Raw genomic sequence first — 21002 nt, 5'->3', positions numbered from 1 at the left:
CAGGGGGAGGGGGTACTACAGCTTCTGGCTTTCCAAATCTGTGCATGTTCCTGTTTTACTGCTCACTGTAATCTATGCTGATTTATTTAGGTTTTTTTTTTTTTTTGGATGTTGCGAGCTAATGTACTCGAGAAGCATGCTTCTCAAAGCTGATGAGATGGTTGAGCTAGATGGCAACACCAAGATGATGTTGTTCACAAAACAGTAGATGGATCCACAGAGAGAAATACAGGTGCTTATAAAGCTGCTGCTGAAATGAACCCAGAGTCTCTCATGTGTTTTCTAGCTAACAACAAAAGGCAGAGCTTGCTGTCCCCACAGGATCACTCGTTCCCTCTCTGGGATTCACAGAGTCAATCCTGGTCCCCTCTTTCAACTTACATCATCCTCTGAAATGAATAATGTAGTGTAAGAGTTGTGTAAGAAAAACACGTAGCGAGATATGACACACAAGGGACACAAAGTCTTGAAATCCATGTGCTGTAGTGCTCTCGAGAGCTTACAGGAAGAATGTTTTAGACCCTCAACTGAATGAAGTTTCTGGAGTTACGTTTTGTACTCTAGTATGATAGTAATAGCCTATTTCTATTCATAACATGCAGTACACACTTTTTAAGTCCCTCAATAAGTGATATAAAGGAGGATGTAAAAGTGTCTTTTTGAACTTCTTCATTTCAGTTACTGATGCAAAACCTGTCAATTTTAGCACCATTTCTGGTCAAAGATGAGTTTGCCAAGGGTGTATGCAAAGTGTGCACTGAAAATATCTTGAGCAGCTCTTCACACTTACTCATATTTAGATATATTTTCTTTTTCTTCTTCTTTTATTTTTTTCAAAGCTTGCACCTTGAGCCTACAGAAGTCTGGATGAGTGTAGAGACATTTCGGGGAAAAAAAATGCATGTTTTCATTAGGACATTCCAAAGGTTTGGAATTATGTCACCTTAACCTGAAAATCCAAACTAATTTTTAAAACGTGTGGGTGTGCTTTTTGCCTGTCTGTGTGTGTGTGGGTGGGTGTGTGTGTGCCTGCTTGTTTTCTGGATTCAACTCTTAGCTATGACACACAGTCTTTACCGTTCTCCATCTGAAGAGAGACTGTCTCCAGGCCAGCAGCCCCAGTCCCCTTGTGTCAAAGGCAGCCAAAGGGTGGTCACTCTGGCACAGCACATCAGCGTAAGCCCTCTCAACTACTGCAAACAGCAAAATAATCTAATATCAAACGATAATAATTAGAAGTGCTTTATAAAAGAAGTTGGCGTTTGTATTAAAGCAAATGCATGCATGTCGAATGTGTTTAGTTTTCTTTAGAGTAAAATAAAATCCTTACACACAGGTCTCCTGATAGAGTTTATCTCAGACAGTGTTGTGTAATGTCTGATGTTGATAATCTTCACCCAAACAGGAGGTGATAACTAAAGACTACAGGCAGAGCCAGCAGCAAAGCTACCACGGTTCTCCTGTCCTGGACTTGACCCGTCCACCCAGTGCCTCCCAGCTCCCTCCCACTTCACAGGAGTCTGCTCAGGGGACCCGCTATGCTGAGGGACCTGGTGGAGAACGCAACAGAGACCGGTAGGAATCTCTGTTGGGTACAATTAGTGCATCTAACCTTTTGTCACTCATGTTAAAAATATCTTAAATAAGTGATAAAAAGATTTTTATGTCATAGAATATATGTAATGGATAATCAGAGTTATGATATTCATCCTGTTTTCCAGATCTCCACCTCAGCCTAAAACATCACCTGTCAGTGTTTCTATTGACGGCATCGAACCGGTGTCTCCTGCTGGAGCCAACTCTGAACCTGAAATCCAGAGAGGAGCCTCCTACCCCAGCGAGCAGGGAGAGCAAGGGTAAGTTTGGACTTGGGTTGGAGCAGCAGCATGAAAGTCAAGAGTCCGCTCCAAAAAGTCCATTATGAGCACAGTTTATTTACATTTAGCACCACTAATTAGATTATTTCACTGAGCAAATTCTGTAACACAATGTCAAAATTTGGGTCCTGGTCATGAAATACTAGCCCACTGTTTTATGCTTGCATATATACTGTACCTGTCACATGTGTATGTGTAGTTTAGTCATGTTTAAAGGACAGTGACAGACTCTGACATTGGATTGTGGTTTCCGGAGTTTCTGCTCCAGATAACCGAGTTGCTTCTGGGTTAATAGACCTACTTTTTATTTTCTTCAGTCAGAGAAATAGGAAACTTTAATGATTGCGTATCTGTTTGGTAGCCTTGTTGCACTGGAAAGGTTTTTACAACCGAAGTGGGTGGCATGATTGTCACGTAATCCTCTGGGCCATAAATTGTGATTGCCAGGTTTCACCATTTATTAACAACTGATTGTGCTGTTTCATCTCTGAGGTAGGAGAAAGGAGGAGCTTTAACGTCAATAAAGAGCATCCGCTCCTTGATAAGGTGGCATGACCTGATGCCTTGAATGTAGCACCTTAACTGTTTAGGAAATTCTCAGTATAGAAGGCAGGTACCACAGCTGAGTACAAAAAATGTTGGCTTGCCTTGTCGTCACAGCAGTGCACACCAGTAGATAGTTGGATAAATGAGTGGGTTGTTTTTTTGTTGTTGTTGTTTTGGGTTTTTTTGCAATTTTAAAATGATGAAGCCCTTACATTTACATGTGTGCTTATTAAATTGTCTTGTCACAGGAGTCGGGTTAGTTTGTGTCTGTGCGCATGTTGACATCATAGTACTTTCTCTTCTACAGGATGGGTTCCCACTCTCCTCCAAATGCCTCCCAGCCTCCTGCCTTCTTCAGCAAACTGACTGAGAGCAACTCGGCTATTGTGAAATCAAAGAAACAGGAAATCATCAAGAAGATGACAGTAGTGGGAAGTGAAACTGATTTCAGTAAGTCTGACCTCAGGACTGGTCTTACCGAGTGCTCCGTAGTAAACAATGTTATTTTAATTTAAATGGAGCATAAATAAGAAACCCTTTTTACACTTTCAGATGCTGGTCAGCCTGGAACAGAAATCTTCAATATGCCAGCATCTACAACTGCAGGTAATCATTTAAGCCACATTGCTATTAATAAACAGCAGAACAATGAGCGAACGTTTAGGCCGAGATACCCGTGCCTTCTTGATAATAATGGATCGGCAGCTTTATCAAAGAATTGCATAACTGGCATCATCTCCAAACAAAAATAACTTTGCATTTTCATAAAGTCAAACATTCAAAATGCAACTTGCGCTTGATCTTCCTTTGTGTGGTTAATAAAGGGTCTGCAAGAGGCAGATGCTACATGAGTGTGAAGTAAAATAAATGTAGAAAGAAATCAGTCATGTTGATATTGTTGACCAAGTGCAGAAATTTCATTTTGCTCCGTTTTGTTTAAAAAAAACGGCCTTTGTACTTACGCAACTACACCACATTTGATTTAGGTTTAAGATGATTGATGTCCACCACCTTGGCAGACTTTAATCTGTTATGGATCACATCTATCAGCTGCTCACTGGGGAACAGCGCTAGCTGCATGTTTTCAAGTTCTGCTCAAGTGTGCTGCAGGCGCAGTGTAGGCTTGACTTGGTCTCCTACTTGTTAGATTTGAGAAAATACATGAGAGCATCTATACATGTTACCTTTACAGTTTAAATTCCTCCTACAGTCTCACCATCGGTGAGGAAGCGTTAGCTAACAGTCCATTTCTGTGTGCAGACACAAAGCTCTGATTTGAAGGCTCGCTTTGGCTAATTGCCAACCACAGTACTTAAGACTGTATCAGCAAACTGTGCTCTTGGAGACTTGTACTGTTACGCAAAGTCAGTTTTGTGTACTTTGGCACATCACAACCGTGCAAGAGGCAGCCACGAAAGCTTGAAGACGTGCAGTTTAATGCACCGCTAGAATCAGTCAAAGATGGGTGTGGTTGGAATGGGTACATGTCTGAGAGCATTGTGGGTGGTGGGCTCCATTTCTCTGTGAGACGATCATCTTCTGCAGTTTTATGCTACCCTGTGAATTCCTCTGTTGCTTAAATTTGAATTTAAACACATAGTTTGCATATAACAGGGCTGACAATTATGACTCTGTTTACTGTTTCTGAAAGTGTTTAACAAAACAAACAAAAAAAATCCTGAGTTTTTTTTTTGTTTGCTTGTTTTTGCCATAGCTGCAGTTTGCAATTGAAACAGTAGTGGACTGAATGAATATGAATTTGTGGTAGTTTCCCTTTCAGAGCACAATATTTAGGAAGGAGGTGATTTAAACTAACCACACAAAGCACTTTACTGCATCAATCTTTAATGCCAGGGGAGGAAAGCATGTCTTAGTTTGTGCCTGACATAGCTGTGATATATGACACTAGGAGTGTTAATTTATTTGGGATGCAAGTGGGAGATGTTGGCAGTGTTGTAGGCACAGGTGGATTGTTCAAGAGTGTGTTGCCTTTGCTTTGGCTCGGTCCTGCAGAACGTTTAGACCTGATCCTCACACATTTCTGCTGTGTAAAAAGGCTGGTATCTTAATGTAACTGAGCCAAGCTCGAAGTGAGCTGTTAGGAGGAAAACATTACCTGATACAAGAAGTATACATGACAGAGATGTATTACAGGCAGCAAAGGTACTTTTAGCAGTAACAGAGTTCAGGTTTTGTCATATTTCTACAGAATTCAGTGCATAAAGAAAACTTTTAGTCAGCACACCTTCATGTGTATATATACTTCTCTCTAGGAATCAGTCATAGCATATTCAGATTGTCCTGAACTCCAAACAGTACGAAGAGCACGCTTTTATATCAGAGCAAATATTTCTTTGGCTGTCGATCTCTGATCTAAATTGCTGTGCTGTTACTGAAGAGGAACACATGCTTGAAATCTGCGCTTATACTCTGTGTGCATTCCTCGCTCTCTCAGCCAGTCTTCTAGATTTTGCAAATCTATCACAAATTTAAAATGATGCTTTGATTCTGGAGTAATTTTTTGCACTAATTTTGTTCTCTTTGTCAGTTTGGTCCCCAAACAATGTATCTCCTGCCATTTCCTAAATACATTTTTAAGGGTTTTTTTTTTGTCTTTTAATCTTGAAGATAAAGAACAAGTTTTAGTAAGTCCATTAGAAATCTAAAGCCAGGACAGAGTTGGAAATTGGCTTTAGTAAACACTGAGTGGAGTTTTCTGGTTTCTCCACAGTCCTCTGCGCTCTAATGCAGGTGCTAATAAGTGTGAACTGAAGCTGCTCAGTGGTTTTAAATTTAACAGGTGTTTTGCATAGTGGCCTACACCAAGGCTTTGATTGCTCTTTCAGTAACGAAGGTTCTTGTTGCCAGAACATTTATTTTTAACTTAACCTGGTTTCACTGCCGCTGCTGATGTGCTGTCTCTTTGTGTGTGTGTGTGTGTGTGTGTGTGTGTGTGTGTGTGGAGAAGAGGCTGCAGCTCAACCATTTTTTAAAATGTATTCATTCAACGTTACATCTGTAACTGAATTTAAGTACAAGTGTGAAACACTCAGGCTGGTGTAAACCAACAAGTAGAAATCCTGTATATTTTTTTTTGATATCCGACTCTATTCACTGCTGATGCTCCTCGTCCTCCCTAACAGCGTTTTTACATATTTTTTACTTTTCTGACCATTTTGCATCTCACTGTTGTGATTTTCGGCCAACTATTAACCTTTATAATGTTCTCTTCTTTCACAGGACCTGTAAACATCCGCCATAACCCAGCCCCAGAAACGCCTGGAAACTCAATAGGCCTGGAGGCCATTATAAGAAAGGCTTTGATGGGCAATTATGATCAGTCTGAGGAGCGCTCTCCATCCAACGCTGCTACCCCGCTGAGCTCCGGTTTGTCTGCAGAGGGGCGGGTGGAAGACTCTTTGTCACAAGGTGCCAACACTTAAGATACCTTCATACGTAATCTGGTTTGGATTTGAATCCAAAGGTTCAAATTTTACACCTACACTATATTTTTATAGAATTTGCATCCGTGCCATCTGATCAATGGCACCTTGCACTGTCCTTGTATCATGTTACCTAATGTTTGGCATATATATGGAAATCTCTGTGGCCAGCATTTCTATTTATGGAGTGGTGTTTCTACTTAAACAGATGTCTCCATTTTAACAGTTTGTCTGACGTGCTTCTCATCTGTAGTAATAAATATTATCAGTTAGCTGAATTATATGATCTGTTGTGCAACTGTGCCGAAGTGTATTTTGGGGTTAAAGCAAGATTTAAGTCATAAAGGAAGCACTATGGAGTCCTGTTCTCTATTTGTTGCCTACAAGTTACAAAATCAACTGGCTGATTCAGGATCAGTTGATCGCCGGTGTGCTCACCTGGTTTGTTTGGTTCTTCATACTAATTCATTGCATGAGATTGGACTGGACTAGATTGGACAGGATAAAATAACACAATTCATAGTTGTTTGGTGGAAAGTGGCTGGAAGTATAATCACATTTGTCTCCTAATGTGGGCTGCATACACTTCACACATGTCGATGCTCTTGTCATTATCAGTACACTGATTGCAACCTGTTCCTCACCCAAGAATAGAGCAGCGGTGCTTGTCCTAATTTTCCTGAAATGACACAGTTTAGCTCTGTCTGTAATCTTGTTTACATTGATTAAACCTGCTCCTGAGTACGTTAGGCGTTACTGATGTGTTGCTGTGACAAACAGAACCATACACGTAAACATTAATGTTGGAAGCTATAGTTTATGTGGCCAAAGGTGGCTCAGAATAAGCATCTTTAAACGGAGTATACTGTAGACTCACATCGGCGCTTGATCTCCTTTGTTTGCAGGAGGCGCAAAGTCCTCGAAGGGTAGTGGACGCTCTAATGGGCGCAAGGCAAAGTCTCCAGGACCAGGGCTTTCAGGAGGTGAGAGACCTTCCTCTGTGTCCTCGGTCCACTCAGAGGGAGACTGCAACAGGCGAACCCCGCTCACCAACCGTGTCTGGGAGGACCGGCCTTTGTCTGCAGGTATAAACCTTTGTGACACTGATTTCATATGAGATCCTGTAGGAGCAGTGTGAACACTTGATAACAACTCCTTGGTTTTGCTCTCTGCAGGTTCAACACCAACTCCGTTTCCATGCAACCCGCTGATCATGCGTTACCCCAGCGGACCGATGCCTGCTCATTCACCCTCCTCTGGCCAACAAGGGAGCCAGGGACCAGGGTCCGGACCCGGACAGGGTCGCCCCTCCTGGGGGGAGGAGGAGCACAAACCTCTGCTTGTGTCTCAATACGAGACCCTGTCCGACAGCGAGTGACTGGAAACGCCAGATTTAACAGGACCTGCGTACGGTCACTCACCTCCACAAACACGGCATCCGCAGACCTTCCCACACCATTCCAACACGCATTTCCTCCATCGGTCATCGAGAATGGATCGCGTCCTCCTCTCATGCACCTGATACGCCAAACAGCGACGAAGTGGAGCACTGCTGCACCCCCCGTGCATGCATGTGTGCAGGCACGTGTATGTATGTTTGTGCTTACATGTTATGCATTCACTCCAGGACTGCTCCAAAGGACAAATCACTTTTTGTTTTTTCTTCTTAATTTACTACTTTTCCTCACTGGCCTTATCGATATACACACACATGGACCTCCACCCTTTGCGGGTATCCTGGTCTAATGTTTTTACACTTGTGTGGAAGGGACTGAGATTGTGTTGTTGGTCCGGTCAGGAGGCCGATGACTGCTGCTCTAGTGACAGATGATTTGCCCTGAGAGCAGCGGCATGTACACGGAGGACCCTCTTGTATTTCTTCATGGTGAACTCCAGGTGCACGTGGCTTGAGCACTGCTACCACTACAAGAACACAGGCGAGGGTGGACAGGAGGAGAATCGACGTGTTTGTTTTTTCCTTGGGTTTTTTTCTTTTTTGTTGGTTTTGTTTTTTTTTTACTTTAAATTCTGTCAGTCCAGTCCTGTGTTTGGTGAGCTGAGACCTTTAGTACATTTTGATGGTGAACTTTTGATGGTGTCATTTTGTTGTAAGGATGTATCTTTTTTGCGGGGGGGCAGGCAGAGATTGTTATGTGGGTGGGTCATATCATTGGTTTACAGGGTAAACATGCTGTTCATTGCTGATGTCGTCACATAGTGGGGAGGGCCCTGGAGAAAAGGCAAAGCCCTAGTTTGACTTCAGGAATCCATGTGCGGAGAGATGATTTGCCAGATGGATGGCACTGAGACAAGTGACACTCTCACTGTTTTTTTTTTTTTTATATATTAACCATGTCTGTGTTTGTTGAAACAGTTTTTTGGATATTAAGCACTTAGTTGTCAATCTGTTCACAATGGCATTTAAGAAATTGTTTCCTGTGTCAGGTGGGAAAAAAATAATGGACCCAAGAACTGCGTAGAAAATCCCACTGTGGAGGTCTCCTTCAACATCTGCTCATTTTGTTCTTTGGTCTTGCCACCTCTGTTGTGTAGCTCCCCCGCACTCAAAGCGACAATCGCATTTCGGTGATCGATGACTTAAGCCGCTTCGAGCCAGTTTGAAGACCAAACTTAAAGCTGCTTAAAGGCGAATTCCACAGCATCACTCGAGTTTCCTTGCATTAAAAAAGGTGACTTTAAAGAATTAAAAAAGAAGCCATCCTTCTACGACTTTTGGTCCGTGGCAGCGTCGGGTTCATCTGGCCTGCTAGAATCCCGTCTCGAAGCTGTCGTGACGATCTGACCTCTGACCTTTTGCTGCCCAAAAGAGGCGCTGAGACTCGACTCCTCATCCAGGCAGATTTTGTACAGTTATGAGATATTCTTAGTGTTAAGTGCCATTTATTTTACAATATACAGTACTGAAGTTATCAAGTGACGCACAATTTTTCTTTTTAGCCCCCACATGCCGGGATTTATACTGTCCACACAGGGAAATGTAAAACCAGAAACAAACAAACAAAAAAATAAACAAATGAAACATCTTTTTTTCCTCCCTTCCCAATCCATCACTGCCTTAGCTTTGAAATGTTTCACTCATTAGATTTATACACTAAACAAGACAAAACTGTGTCAAAGGACGGCTTACCTGGGCCTCCATCAGACGTTTTCTTAAACAACAGAGACCTATGACAAATTAATTCAAGTGTACTTCATTGCAGCTCCTGAGTTTGTACGAGTCAGAGGAGGTGGAGGGGCGAGGCGTTCAGAAGCATCCTGGTAGTTTTTGCACGACGATATCTCACAATTTTAGCACATTTTCGTGCAGCGTTTTAAAGGTCACCCTAACTCTGTAAATTGATGTGAAAAGCTTCTGTTTTTCCTTCCCTGCCTGGGACTGGGAAGCAGCCGCAGTAAGCTCGTGATACTCGCAACACAAACATGACTGTTATAGGACTACCTCCTCTCCCTCCTTCATCCTACCTGTTGACGGTGAAGCATCTAGCTGGCCTTACCTGCAAAAAGCTCATCTCAGCTGTGTTTGAGGTCTCTTTCTTTTCTTTAAGTTTTTATTTTAAAGTTTTTTTTCTGTCAAGACTGATGGATGGTTTATTTCATCAGGCACGGCAGAAACACAGCCAGGCTTGGTGCATTGGTCTCTGCGTGTATATCACTTATCCACTGATGAAATTTAAGAATGTGACGCTAAACAGACTAAGCCATATCCAGCTGTTCCCTGACTAATACATTTTGGTTTTTTTAAGTATACTAAAAATGAATTTTAACATGTATCCATTTTGTTTTTTGTTCTCACTGTTTGTTCAGTGCACGCCTGTTTCATTTGAAACCAGATTAATCATTCAAACCTGAAAGGACAAAGGTGATTGCTGATGGTGTTCCCTGGACTGTCCAGTGGTGGGGGGGTGGGAGAGGGAGGGGTGGGGGATTGACAAACAACACATTGTTCAACCATTTTGTGCATTTTTTTTTATTATAACCCACTGTATAATAGCAAGGATTGTATATACAACTGAAGAGATGTAAATATTTATGTGGCTTGCTTCGAGGTTGGTATTACAAAAAAAAGAAAGAAGAAATATTCACATGGTTAAATTCTACATGCCCACCAGCAAGCTTTGTGGATAGCAGTGTAAAAATGAAAAACAAAAGAGACACTGCCTTAATGTTTAAATAAAAAGCTTATTGCCATTCATGGTCTCAGTCTTGTTATTTATTGGCAGTGGCTTTGATTGAGGGGCTGCCGTTTTCCATTTGTTCTTATTATTGGAGCCTAAAGTAATGGCGGTTGATTTACAGCAGGGGGCGGTGCAAGCAAATATTTCAGTGGCATGTTGAATGTGTTGTTGTGGAAGAGAGATTTTTTTTTCCTTCTTTCTTAAACAGAAGAATTGAAGAAAATAGGTCGAGCTGCATTTTAAATTATTTTAATGTTGCAGCTACAAAGTAAAGCTGCTTCATGTGCTCTGCGGAGATTTTGCAGAATTCAACAAACCCCGATAAAACCTAAAATCAACCGATCAGTAGAATGCATTTTCACTTTGTAATCATATGATATATAAGATTTGAGAGTCGGTAAGCATCAGCAGCACAGTTCCAGTTCAATCTGCCATATAATTATTAGGACTGACAGAAGAGACTGTGGTCACAAATACATCGTTGGTGTCTGAGGTTAGAACTGGCAGGCTGCTTTGAGCTGATAGAAAGGCACCGGTAACTCAGATAACCACTGTTAGACCCAGCGTATGCAGAAGAGCATCTCTGAAGGCTGGATCCGTTCTGCCTTGCATCTGCAGCTCAGGCTGGTGCTGCTCCTGGTGCTGTTAGGATGCGGTAAATCACTTCTTTTACAGCACACAGCACAGCCATCCTGAACATTGCTGACCGTTCCCATCCTTTTATGACCACAGTGTGCCCATCTTCTTTTGTCAAAGCTCACATCATCTCAAACTGGTTTCTTGAATGTGAAAACAAGCTCACTTTACTGAAATGGCCTCTCCAATCAGATTTCAATCCACCTTTGGGATGTGGGTGGGGCAGGAGATTCTCATCGTGGATGTGCAGCCGACAACTGTGTGATGCCGTCACGTCAAAATGAACTAAATCTCTGAGGAATGTTTCCAGCACCTCGTTGGGGGACTTAAAATTGATAACATATCAAATTTGAGGTAAAGTTTGAAGTTTCACAATAAAGTGAGAGTATATTTACCTGCTTGTGGTTTTCCTATTTTGTCAGCCGTCCAAAATGGCTCAGATATGGTGGGGCAATGCTATGGTCATGCTCTCACTAGAACAAGCCTCTAGTCACAATGATAGTTTTTCTTTTACTGAGGTGCAGCTACAAAGTAGTTCCTACAGGAAGCTGACACTAAAAGGTTATCTAAGCCTTTTATTCCACGTCTCTGACGTTTTGAGCACCATGAGGCGAGCTGATAATAATTACACTGTATTCAAGAGGAAGCAGACATTTCTACAACTATTGATGTCTACAAAAGTAGAACACACACTAGAAACAAATAGAGGAAAAGCTGTATTCTAACATTAATTTTGGGGTGAGCCTTCCCTTTTGGTGGTTTGTTTAAAAATAATAAATGTACAGTTTGGATTAACACACTAAAAGAAAAAGCTTTTTATAGATGAGGTCCTAAATGTGAAAGTGCGGTCAGGCCCCGTTTGCTGCCTCGCCGTGGGAGAGACGGATGAGGCGCCGAATGATGATGTGAGCTGCAGCAGACTCCCATCCAAAAACCCGCACCAACACTGGCAGCAGCAGCTAATGTTATTTTTGCTGCAGTCTGATATTTAAAACCAGCCGAGGATGAACATGCGGAACGATCGCCACCTTGATTTACAGCCTCTGTTCTTGGACAACGCTTTAAAAACATTAACATTACATTCTGCTTGATGGACAGGCCTCGACTCTATTTTAATGCGGTACAGTCTGTCAAATAGAAGCACCTGTTTCTGTTTCCCGTGATCACAGATGAGCGACAAAAACAACAGAAGTAAGGTTTGGGAACTGCTTGTCTTTTATTCCATCAGGATAATCATCTTTTGTTTTAAATTACTTTCTTCGATCAGAATAACAACAATGATTGGCGTACAAAAATAGAAAGAGAATTGCGAAGTGCCTCGATACCACATATACAACAGGAAAATATTTTACAGTAACAAAATCAAGTGTTAGAAAACACACAAAGGATCTCACATAAAGCCACCACAGTATTACACTCGACACTGGTCGACTGTCTCTCATCATCCTCTGACATTTCACAGGCCGTCTCTGACATTTCTCGCACCATCTGCACGTTGCAAAACTCGCAACATCTTCCCGAGGAGCTTTGTTTTGTAGAAAAAAAACCGTCTCCTGAACAATTTCCTCAGCCGCTCTCTATTTTTCTTTGAAAAGCGCAGATCTGCTTGTCTCGTCTCTTCTCGCTCTTTATATTTGTTTCTTCCTCTCTAAAAAACCCCATCTTACAGTACTGATGCACTGCCTCGGCTTCGTGCACGCCTTACTTTTCCGTTTGACACTTAACCCGGAGGCTATTTCAAACTGTGAAAATACAAGAAAACCTCAACTGACAATCAACAACACACACTGGCAATGACTAAAAATTGATACCTAAGAAAATTTGAGGTAAAGTCTGAAGTTTCAATATTTGCCATGTTCAATAATTAAAACATTTACATATATTTATATTAGACACACATAAAGAAATAGATGAAACCCTCAATGGAGAAATGTGGCGTGGGTTCACTGCTTCACTTTTGTGAGTTTTTGTGCTACTGTGCTACTCAGTTTATTCTAAACTCGCCTAGTTAAGTAGATTTTATAAATAAAGTCTGCACATCGGTGACTTAACAGAGGTTGGATTACATAGGCTAGTTTTTACTAAATATCTGATAAACAGAAACAGTGCTCTGTTTTCTTAATTAAATGTTACTTTAGTTTAGAGCCCAACTGATACCGGATTTTTAAGACTGATACCAAAATCGGGTGATTTAAATATCAGATATCCCGATACATTGGCCAATATTTTTTTTGTCAGACAGAACTTTCTGAAAATTTGCAGATTTCCTTTTCCAACAACTTTTCACATTGTTCCCGTGTAGTTATTTATTTACTTGTCTGCTGACTGCTCACATCAGCTGCTTGTGGAGTTTGATCCAGTGGCTGGAGGGAAGCTGCAGACATAGTTTGCCCTCTGGTGGATAAACTGTGCAACAACACCCACAACATGAGTTAAACTTAAGGGTGTTTCTCCCGTTTCTTCCTTGCTTTTCAAATGTGTTTATCACAGATAGGTCTGCTAATATCAGCTGACAGTATTGGCAGGACTCTAGTTTAGCTTGTTGTGTAAGACTGGCGTTTTGGAAGTTATGCTACAAGTTGTGATTCAACATCAAAGATTACATCGATTATTATTCTTGTTATTACTTAAAAGTATGGACGGTTTTACTCGCTAACGTATTCCTCAATCTTTAAATGAAATCACTTAAGGAGTTGTCTTTCATAGTGTCCGCTGCCACTGAATGTGGAGCAGTGTTGGCAATAACACGAGGAACAGTTAAAACAGATGTACGATCGCCGCACAGAGTGAATTTGGAAAAGCTTCTTGTTTTGTGTTTGTTTTGTAGGCGTAACAGAGAAGCAGACGAGTGAGCGCCACTGTACAGTTTGTTCTGTACCGAGAATTATGACGGGGGAGTGTTACATACTTCCCTCTGATTGTTAAAAGTGAACTGTTTGAAAAAGACAGGGAAAAAAAGGAAATCACTGTTGAAGGTCCTGTTCTCAGTTATACTGGACCTACAGGTGATGTGGTCCTTTACCCACACTTTAATTCACTTTTTAAGCATTAAACTCTTAATATATTGCTAATTTATTTATTCATTTTTGTTTTGGAGCCCTTCAGCACCTCCTAGAGAGCAAACAAGGACCAGTTACCAAAACTGCATCGTTGACTGCGCTCACCAACGTGTTCGTTTTAACTGAACAGCTGTCATGGTCCGACACAGTTAAATATAATGCTACAGAGAGTTTTTACGGAGATCCCATGTCTCCTCATATACTCTCTCTAACTGTGTTGTTTTGATAAAAGACTCTAGCCTTAGCTCTCTCGATCAAACTGCACAAGCTTGAATTGAAAGTGTCCAATGATAAGCGAGCGCGCTACCTCAGTGTGCAGTCTCACTCAAAACGCTCTTTGGTCCAAATTTTCATACGCGGTCCTGAAATTCCCCCGTGCCGTGCCAAAAGCCCTCGGAGAGAACTGTGATATATAGAAAACAAGTGCAATAAAGCCATTATTTAGAAAGCTTTACATTGTGTGTGACTGATTTTTCAAAAGCTCCAAAACACGAGTCATTCTTGATTTTTCTCTATATACACAGATATCTACATTCTGATCATTGCCATCACTGAGGTTGCAAAGGAACCCGAAGTAGTGCGAAGGCCACTTGTCAGCGTTATATTTAAATAAGACATTAACCACCGAAGCGCAGCTTTGAGCTGCCAGAAAACCAGCGCCGTTCTTTTTAGAGACTGCAACAGTAGAAAATCTAAATATAATCAGGTTATTAAATGCCACTGCAGTTTCTTCCATGGCCAGTAAAGGTGAGCAGAGCAGGGTTTTCATGGAGTCCAGATATTGCTTGAAGTATTTCCCTCTCAGTGTGGGTCTTTGTGAGTTTTTTTTTGTCCTTGAAATAAAAAAAAAGAAGAAAAAAAGAGAAAAGAACCAGGACGATCACCAAATAGCTTTTGTTCCTGTGTAGGCTGATGCAGTCCAGACCCTACAGGTCCTCTGTGTAGATGATGCAGGGACTAGTATCCTCACTTGACTCCAGTTTCACTGTGGAGACATACCAACGGCGGGAGCCTGTGGCGTTGTAGTTGAGCGTGGTGCGGTAAGTGTTCTTGGCATGTTTCGGGTAGATTATGGTGGTGCTCTGGTAGCTGACGGGCCTCTGCCGGGGCTCCAGATACACCTGGGTTTTGTAGCTCCTCCAGGTGCAGTTCCGCACCGCCACCACCGTCTCGCTGAAGGATGTAGCCGTGGGAACGGGGGTGCAAAACACCCGGTCGCGGTAGTGCTTGTCGGAGTCGTACTTGACCTCAGAGTTACACCTGAAAACGACAAAGTGGCTGTTAAGAAACTCACGTGAAGTGATTCAATAGGTGGGAGTGCTGACAAGAGAACAGCGCTCAGATGGAAGAGGATGCAAAAACAGTGCCACATCTTTACATGCGCCCTTACTTGATTTCCTTCTCTGGTTTGGGGTTGACCTCGATGCTTTCTCCAAAGAACACGGGGTGCATGCGAGTCTTTGGGTCGGTTCCCGTGGAGTTCAGCAGCAGGTAGGGCAGCTGTGCAGAGAAAACACGGGTTACAATCTCACATATAAGCAAACAATCATCCCAGTTAAGAAATCCCAACAGAGCCAGTTCAAATCACTGGAGTCCCCACCCTCTTTCTTCTCAACCTCGCAACAACTCACCTTTTTGAGGGTACAAGCCAGTACTACAACAATTAGACCAGAAAGACAACTCTCCAGCCTGTCTTTATCAACAGGAAAAGCTGTAAAACTTGTTAAAATACATTTAAAAGTTCAAAAACGTAGCACTCCTTTTCCAGACCAATTCTGAACCCCTGCCCTTATGTTCCAACATCCCAGCACTAAGGAGGTTGACACACCCACACCACTGCTGGTAGAGATGCAGCGTGTTACTCAATGTGCTTTTTAAAAAATGAGTTTAGATTACAAAAGGTTAGCTGCACTACCTCACATGCATTAATTATGTTGATTGAAGACATTTTCTTTTAATCCATGAACAAATTTGTCCCCATATCCTCCTGAAGCTAAAGCTGACTTCTTACTGAAGTCAAAAACGCTCCAATCAATACCTGTACAGCTTGGTTTATTAGCTATATGTTACTACACAGGGTTGTTCACGTTGTTATGACATTTGGATTACAGATGCTCTATCAACACTTCTCTTCCAAATATCACGCAATATGATAAATACAAATTTAAAGTGATAGTTTGTTTTAAGCACACCCTAGGGCTAAAATTTGGGGATTATTTGGTTTTGTTGTATAATCTGTCTGTTGAAGCTCTGATTGTGACTTGACCTCTGACCTACAAGACTGACCCCCTCTGGAGCCTTCAGTGGACACAAAAGCTGGTACAGCAACAATGCAACGGACCCTTTTCTGTACACACGCAATTAAAACTCTAACCCCGTCCGAATCAAACCACTCCACAACCGCAGCTCTGCTCCCTCTCACATTACACAGGAGAAGCCGTCACATGCTGCGGTTTGGACTGCACATGCCGCTACAGGGGACGAGCGAAAGAAGGCCAAGGGCGCTGCAGATCACTGCGAGAAGCTCGTCTTACCTACAGCCTACCATCATCGCCACGCGGGGCCATCTGTACGACGGCGCCGCGCTTCAACAGCTGCCACGCAGCAGCGAACAAAAAGCTGAATTTCAGCCTGGTTCGTTTTTCTGCTCTGTGACCTGGAAACAGCGTGTGAGGGTCTGATTGTCTTTCCACCGCTGCTCCCGCGTGGAGAGCATTCCAGGTATTTCGCCGCAGACGGTGCGCTCTGGCAATGTCTGCAAAGCAAACAGTCGTGAATGGAGGGGAGGCCTCCTCCAGGCGCCGTATCCCCGAGCATGTACACACAGCACAGCACAGCACAGCACCCCCCCCCCCCCCCCCCCACCACCCCACTGGAAGCACATTTCCACGTAAGAAGAAATAGTGTGCAGCTGAGCAGCCCACACAATGCAGAGCTACGGAGAGAAACGCCAACCCAAACACAGACTTCCAACTGGGGGCTGTTTGTTGCAGCAAAGTCTGTGTTTGTGTGGATGTTATCCAAATATCAATAGCATTGATACCAGTGCTGGTATCGGTATCGGATTGATTCTAGCCCGGTAGGATCGATACTTTGTTTCTACCTTCTGAAGCCCAGATTCTACTTGGCTGCAGACACAGACACGGACAGCTGGAGAGCTGACAGCCGAGTAGTCTCCAAAAACATCCAGTTTCAAAATGCATGTTGTCTCAACTAATTATTATGAAAAGTAAATAACTGCATTGTCCTAAAATCATGACACGCTGCCTTTATAGATTTGAAGTATTGGTATTAGTATCGACACTGACCCTCTATTCACTTGCTATCTGATCGATACCAAAATTTGCTGAATTGCACAGCAGTAGAGGCATTAGAGCAGAGCCAGGCTCATCAGTATCCCACAGCAAGCCAAATGTAAGAAAAAGTCATCTGTCTCCTTCCTGTCCTTCCTGTCTAATCCACCAGCAGCTGGAGCCACCTCCTTGAACTGGACACGTCCACAGCCTCTGAAATACACACGATTACACCACCACGCATGTGCTTTTCATGCATCCTGTTGCTCCTGTAAATCTCTTCACACATAAAAAGATGCAGATATAAGAATAATTATCCTGCATCTGCATGAATTTGAACCACGTTTGAAAACGGACGAAGCTGGCTGAGCATTTATCTGTGTTTAATTTGAGAAGTGAGAGGTCATCAAACACTTATGCAATGGCCTGAGGTCGCTCTAACGAGCCCCCCCTGCACCTCCGAAATAGAACCAGAGGATTATTCTTAGGTAGCATACAAAAACAACACAGAAATAGATTTGGAAGGAGTAAAAAGACAACAAACAAACAAAAATCGGCGCATAGGTACACCTCCCTTCATTCTGCCAGCAGATTTATACTCGGTAAACTTGGGGAAACTGTTTTTAGATAGAAATATTTGACTCTTTTAATTCAAACAGGCCCACAGACAGAAGCAGGAGCAGCTCCTTTCTTTAAAAAAAGAAAAAGAAGAGGAAAAACCACAAAGCGGACGAGTCACTCTAATCCGAACCTCCAGAGGATTAGATGATCGTTTTTTTTGCTTCACGTCCCAGCACACACCAGTGTCGTGCACCTCGCAGGATGCAGCGCTGCATTTCTGAGGCCTCTTTCACACACTTTAAAAGCCACCTCAGCCTGTGCAGACATGTTCTTAAGACTTTTGGAACTGGGAGTGACCTGGAAATGATTTTCAATCAAATCAGCCTCGTCATGTGATTCACTGCAGGACGTGCCAATGAAAAGCGTTTGCCTTGAAAGAAGAGACAATGCCTCATGTTATGTTGATTCCCCAGCAAAAAACCCCAACAAAAAACAAAGTAGCAACACTGTCTTACACTGGACTGTCTGACTCATTTTGCACATTTGTTTACCATATAGGCAGGAAGACTGCTGCTAATACAGGAAGCCATTTAGGATTTTCAGATAAGACAAGAAACAGCAAAGATCAAAAAGGGTATATAAAGACAGAGTTTTTATTACTTCCACATTTAAACTCATTGTGAACAGCATTTAATGCAGAAAGATGCTGGCTTCCAGATGTCCAGATGTTTTTTTTTAGACTTCAGTGATCTTTTTGGTGATTTTTGAGGTTCTTGGATACCCTGCAACTTCATTTTGATGCTTCTAATTCTATTCTTTTAAAGGAGCTGGGCTTGTGAGTGTTCAGAGATTGAGCAGGACTAGCAAGCTATGGACAAAAATATTAATATTAAGCGAGAGATCAAAGTCAGAGTAAAATAGCCAAATAACTGAGTGTTTGAAATGGACAGTTTTGCACCTGCAGGGGACTGTCTGTACATATTTGTGCTACTGACTTTTCTAAATCCCCCACCCCCCATGAGAATTCAACATGACAGACTGTGAAGGCTAATACTGCACATAGCTTTAGGATAACAAGCAAAACAGGTTGAAGTACCGCCCTAAAAATCAACTAATTTGAACCAGCAGGTTTCAAAAAGAGGGCACAGACCTGCTGCTGATGGTTAATTTACAGGATTAAAAGTCTGGTTTTCTGTCTACAAGTTCACAGTCGCGATCCTGTAGCAACAGCAGACTCTGAGTAAAAGCCTGATCCAAGGTTTTTCATATGCAAATCCTCAAATACCATTATCATTTTTATCACATTTGACTATTTACTGATCTGATCAGCCTGCCACCTTCATTCATGCTGATGAAGTAACGGTGTTAATAAGTGTCATGGTTCTGAGGGAATTCTGGAAAGGACCCCTGGGAGTCCCTGGGCCCTAATTTCGTAACACGGTTAGACTCAGGGCCCAGCTGATGAACGAGGCTGAAAAAATAAAAACGTTTTACTGTATTGTGGAGGGCCCAGTAGCAAGAGTGCAAATTCATAAGTTTGCAACTGAATTCCAGAAACACACACACACACTCATAGAGAAAGCGAGAGAGAGAGAGAGCTTCCAGATGTTGTGTGAGGGGGACTGATGTGAAATCTGTTTCTGGCCAAAAGCTAAAATACTTTCAGGTTTTCAGTTTCTCTTCCTTCAGCGTCATTACTGAGGATGAACTCCTTTGTCCTTTAATTCATTGTGTCACTGAAGCGTCTGAGTGCAAAATTGGGCACAAAGAGCAGGAATAAGTGTCCGCTCTCCGCTCACACGGCGGTATTAAAACAATAAAGTGCAACAGTTTGTTTCTTACCAGTTTCCCTTCTCTGCTTTCCTTCTTATAATATCCATGATGGCTTTCGACGGGCGTCGTGCAGCTGCCCGAGCGCGACTCGATCAGAGCCGGAGAAAGTGAGCAGAAGGGCGGACTTGGACTCGGGGGCAAACCCGAATCTGGACTGTCGAGCAGACCTTCCCGGTTCTTTCCTTTGAGACTGTCATCCATCGCTTGTAAATGTAGGTGCCCCACCATTTCTGGGACGGCTCAGTTATTTAAAAAAAAAAGGAAGCCCAGTCGCACTCACAATACTTTTTTCTTTCCTTGAAGCGCTCCTGAGTCGAGCAGAAACAATCCTGTGCGAACTCTCTCAAGAAGACTTCTGCAAGTGAGGCAAAGAAAAAAAAAATCAGGGAATGACATTTAACCACTGGCCACAGGCTTTGGACAAAACCCTCAGACTGATATCAGCTCAGCTTCAAACTTTACTGTACCTGCGCGGTGTCAAGTATCCACTTTAATCAGGAAAGATATTCCAAATATGCGCGAAGAAGAAACAAACACACGGTAGCCACGGACTCAGCTCCAAAGTGAAATATTATGTGATTTATAATTTTAAAAAACAACCAAATAAACAAAAACAACTACGTAGTAAAACTCGCGCAAAAAACAAAGAGTCGACAGCGCGTCTGGCACCGAGCTGCATGAGAGCTCCTCTGCTCTGACCGTGTGTTCCAGTATGTGTGCGCCCTGTGTGTGCGCGCTCTTCACTGGAGAGCTCCCTCTTAATGATCCTGCCAGGCTTTTTTCGCCCCCCCCCTCCGTACCTGGAGCTAGTCCAGCCCTCATGATCTGGATCACTTCCATGTACAACCGACAGGGGCGAGCACATCCTCCCTGCTCCTCCCGTACAGTTTGGCTGGTGTGTTTTGCGAACCTGCTGACGCGCATTTAAGCAAATTATCTAATTTCCTGACTGCTGTAGTCGCCGATCTGCTTAGATATATTATAATTAGCAGGTAGGGACAAGTAATTAATCATCCGCTAGTAACGAGAACAGATGCTGTGATGGAGTCGTTTTATAATGTTGGCGAAGAAGAAAAAATTAAAAACAAATAAGTATAATAAGCAAATTGTTCTGGCACTTGTTCAGCGTTTGCACTTGGTTATAGCTAATAATTAATTGTAAGTTAATGATATACGACTTCAGCAAAGCAACCCTTTTATTAATTATTAGCACCGTTTCGTGGCAATTCATGAAGTAGTCACAAAATGCGATTTTGTGCGTCTGTGCGGATGCATGGATATTCAGCAGGACTGTTTCGGTTGGAAGCATGTTTGTATTTTTTGGAGACTGCACCCAAATAGTTTTGTTGCCTCACCCTAACCAAAGAGAGAGTGAAAAAAATGTAAGCATAAAAATAAAATGGAAGAATTTTTGACAATAAATTCTTTCCCATTCATTTCCCCACGAGGCCTCGCTTACTGTCTCTGGGCTTTCATGTCATGAAAAAAGTTCAAAAGTGTCATTAAAAACGAATAAATATATACAATTTCACACTATTTTAGATCATTTTTTGGAGAT

General features: G+C 42.4%; 2 protein-coding genes across 5 annotated transcripts in view; one reads left to right on the top strand and one right to left on the bottom strand.

Moving 5' to 3' along the window:
• The window catches only part of ncor2 (nuclear receptor corepressor 2), a 92616-nt gene extending 82541 nt beyond the window's left edge, over positions 1–10075 (top strand). For all 4 annotated transcript variants that reach the window (XM_063490280.1, XM_063490278.1, XM_063490279.1 and 1 more), the window contains exons 39-46: positions 1058–1176; positions 1406–1575; positions 1722–1856; positions 2731–2873; positions 2976–3029; positions 5664–5852; positions 6772–6951; positions 7042–10075. In XM_063490280.1, coding sequence (XP_063346350.1) covers positions 1058–1176; positions 1406–1575; positions 1722–1856; positions 2731–2873; positions 2976–3029; positions 5664–5852; positions 6772–6951; positions 7042–7244 — 1193 coding nt within the window. In that variant the 3' untranslated portion in view covers positions 7245–10075. The remainder of the gene's footprint in view (positions 1–1057; positions 1177–1405; positions 1576–1721; positions 1857–2730; positions 2874–2975; positions 3030–5663; positions 5853–6771; positions 6952–7041) is intronic.
• Positions 10076–11909: 1834 nt separating this feature from the next.
• Positions 11910–20155, bottom strand: rflna (refilin A). Its single transcript, XM_063489604.1, has 4 exons — positions 19912–20155; positions 19454–19799; positions 15148–15257; positions 11910–15017 (listed from the first exon to the last, which is right to left on the bottom strand). The coding sequence occupies exons 2-4, from the start codon at positions 19670–19672 to the stop codon at positions 14684–14686; spliced, it is 663 nt and encodes a 220-aa protein (XP_063345674.1). The 5' UTR covers positions 19673–19799; positions 19912–20155; the 3' UTR covers positions 11910–14683.
• Positions 20156–21002: the final 847 nt, after the last annotated feature.

Source organism: Pelmatolapia mariae, linkage group LG12 (genome assembly GCF_036321145.2).
Source record: "Pelmatolapia mariae isolate MD_Pm_ZW linkage group LG12, Pm_UMD_F_2, whole genome shotgun sequence".
Classification (NCBI taxonomy): Eukaryota; Metazoa; Chordata; class Actinopteri; order Cichliformes; family Cichlidae; genus Pelmatolapia; species Pelmatolapia mariae.
This window is presented reverse-complemented; position numbering and strand designations above follow the sequence as displayed.

What these genes read in the sequence shown, in the direction of transcription:
- rflna (XM_063489604.1), bottom strand. Translation starts at nt 19,672, where the DNA reads ATGGTGGGGCACCTACATTTACAAGCGATGGATGACAGTCTCAAAGGA. An exon ending in AAAGCAGAGAAGGGAAACTG is followed by an intron (nt 15,258 to 19,453) that starts GTAAGAAACAAA and finishes TTCTCTGCACAG; the next exon opens with CTGCCCTACCTGCTGCTGAA. An exon ending in AAACCAGAGAAGGAAATCAA is followed by an intron (nt 15,018 to 15,147) that starts GTAAGGGCGCAT and finishes TGTCGTTTTCAG; the next exon opens with GTGTAACTCTGAGGTCAAGT.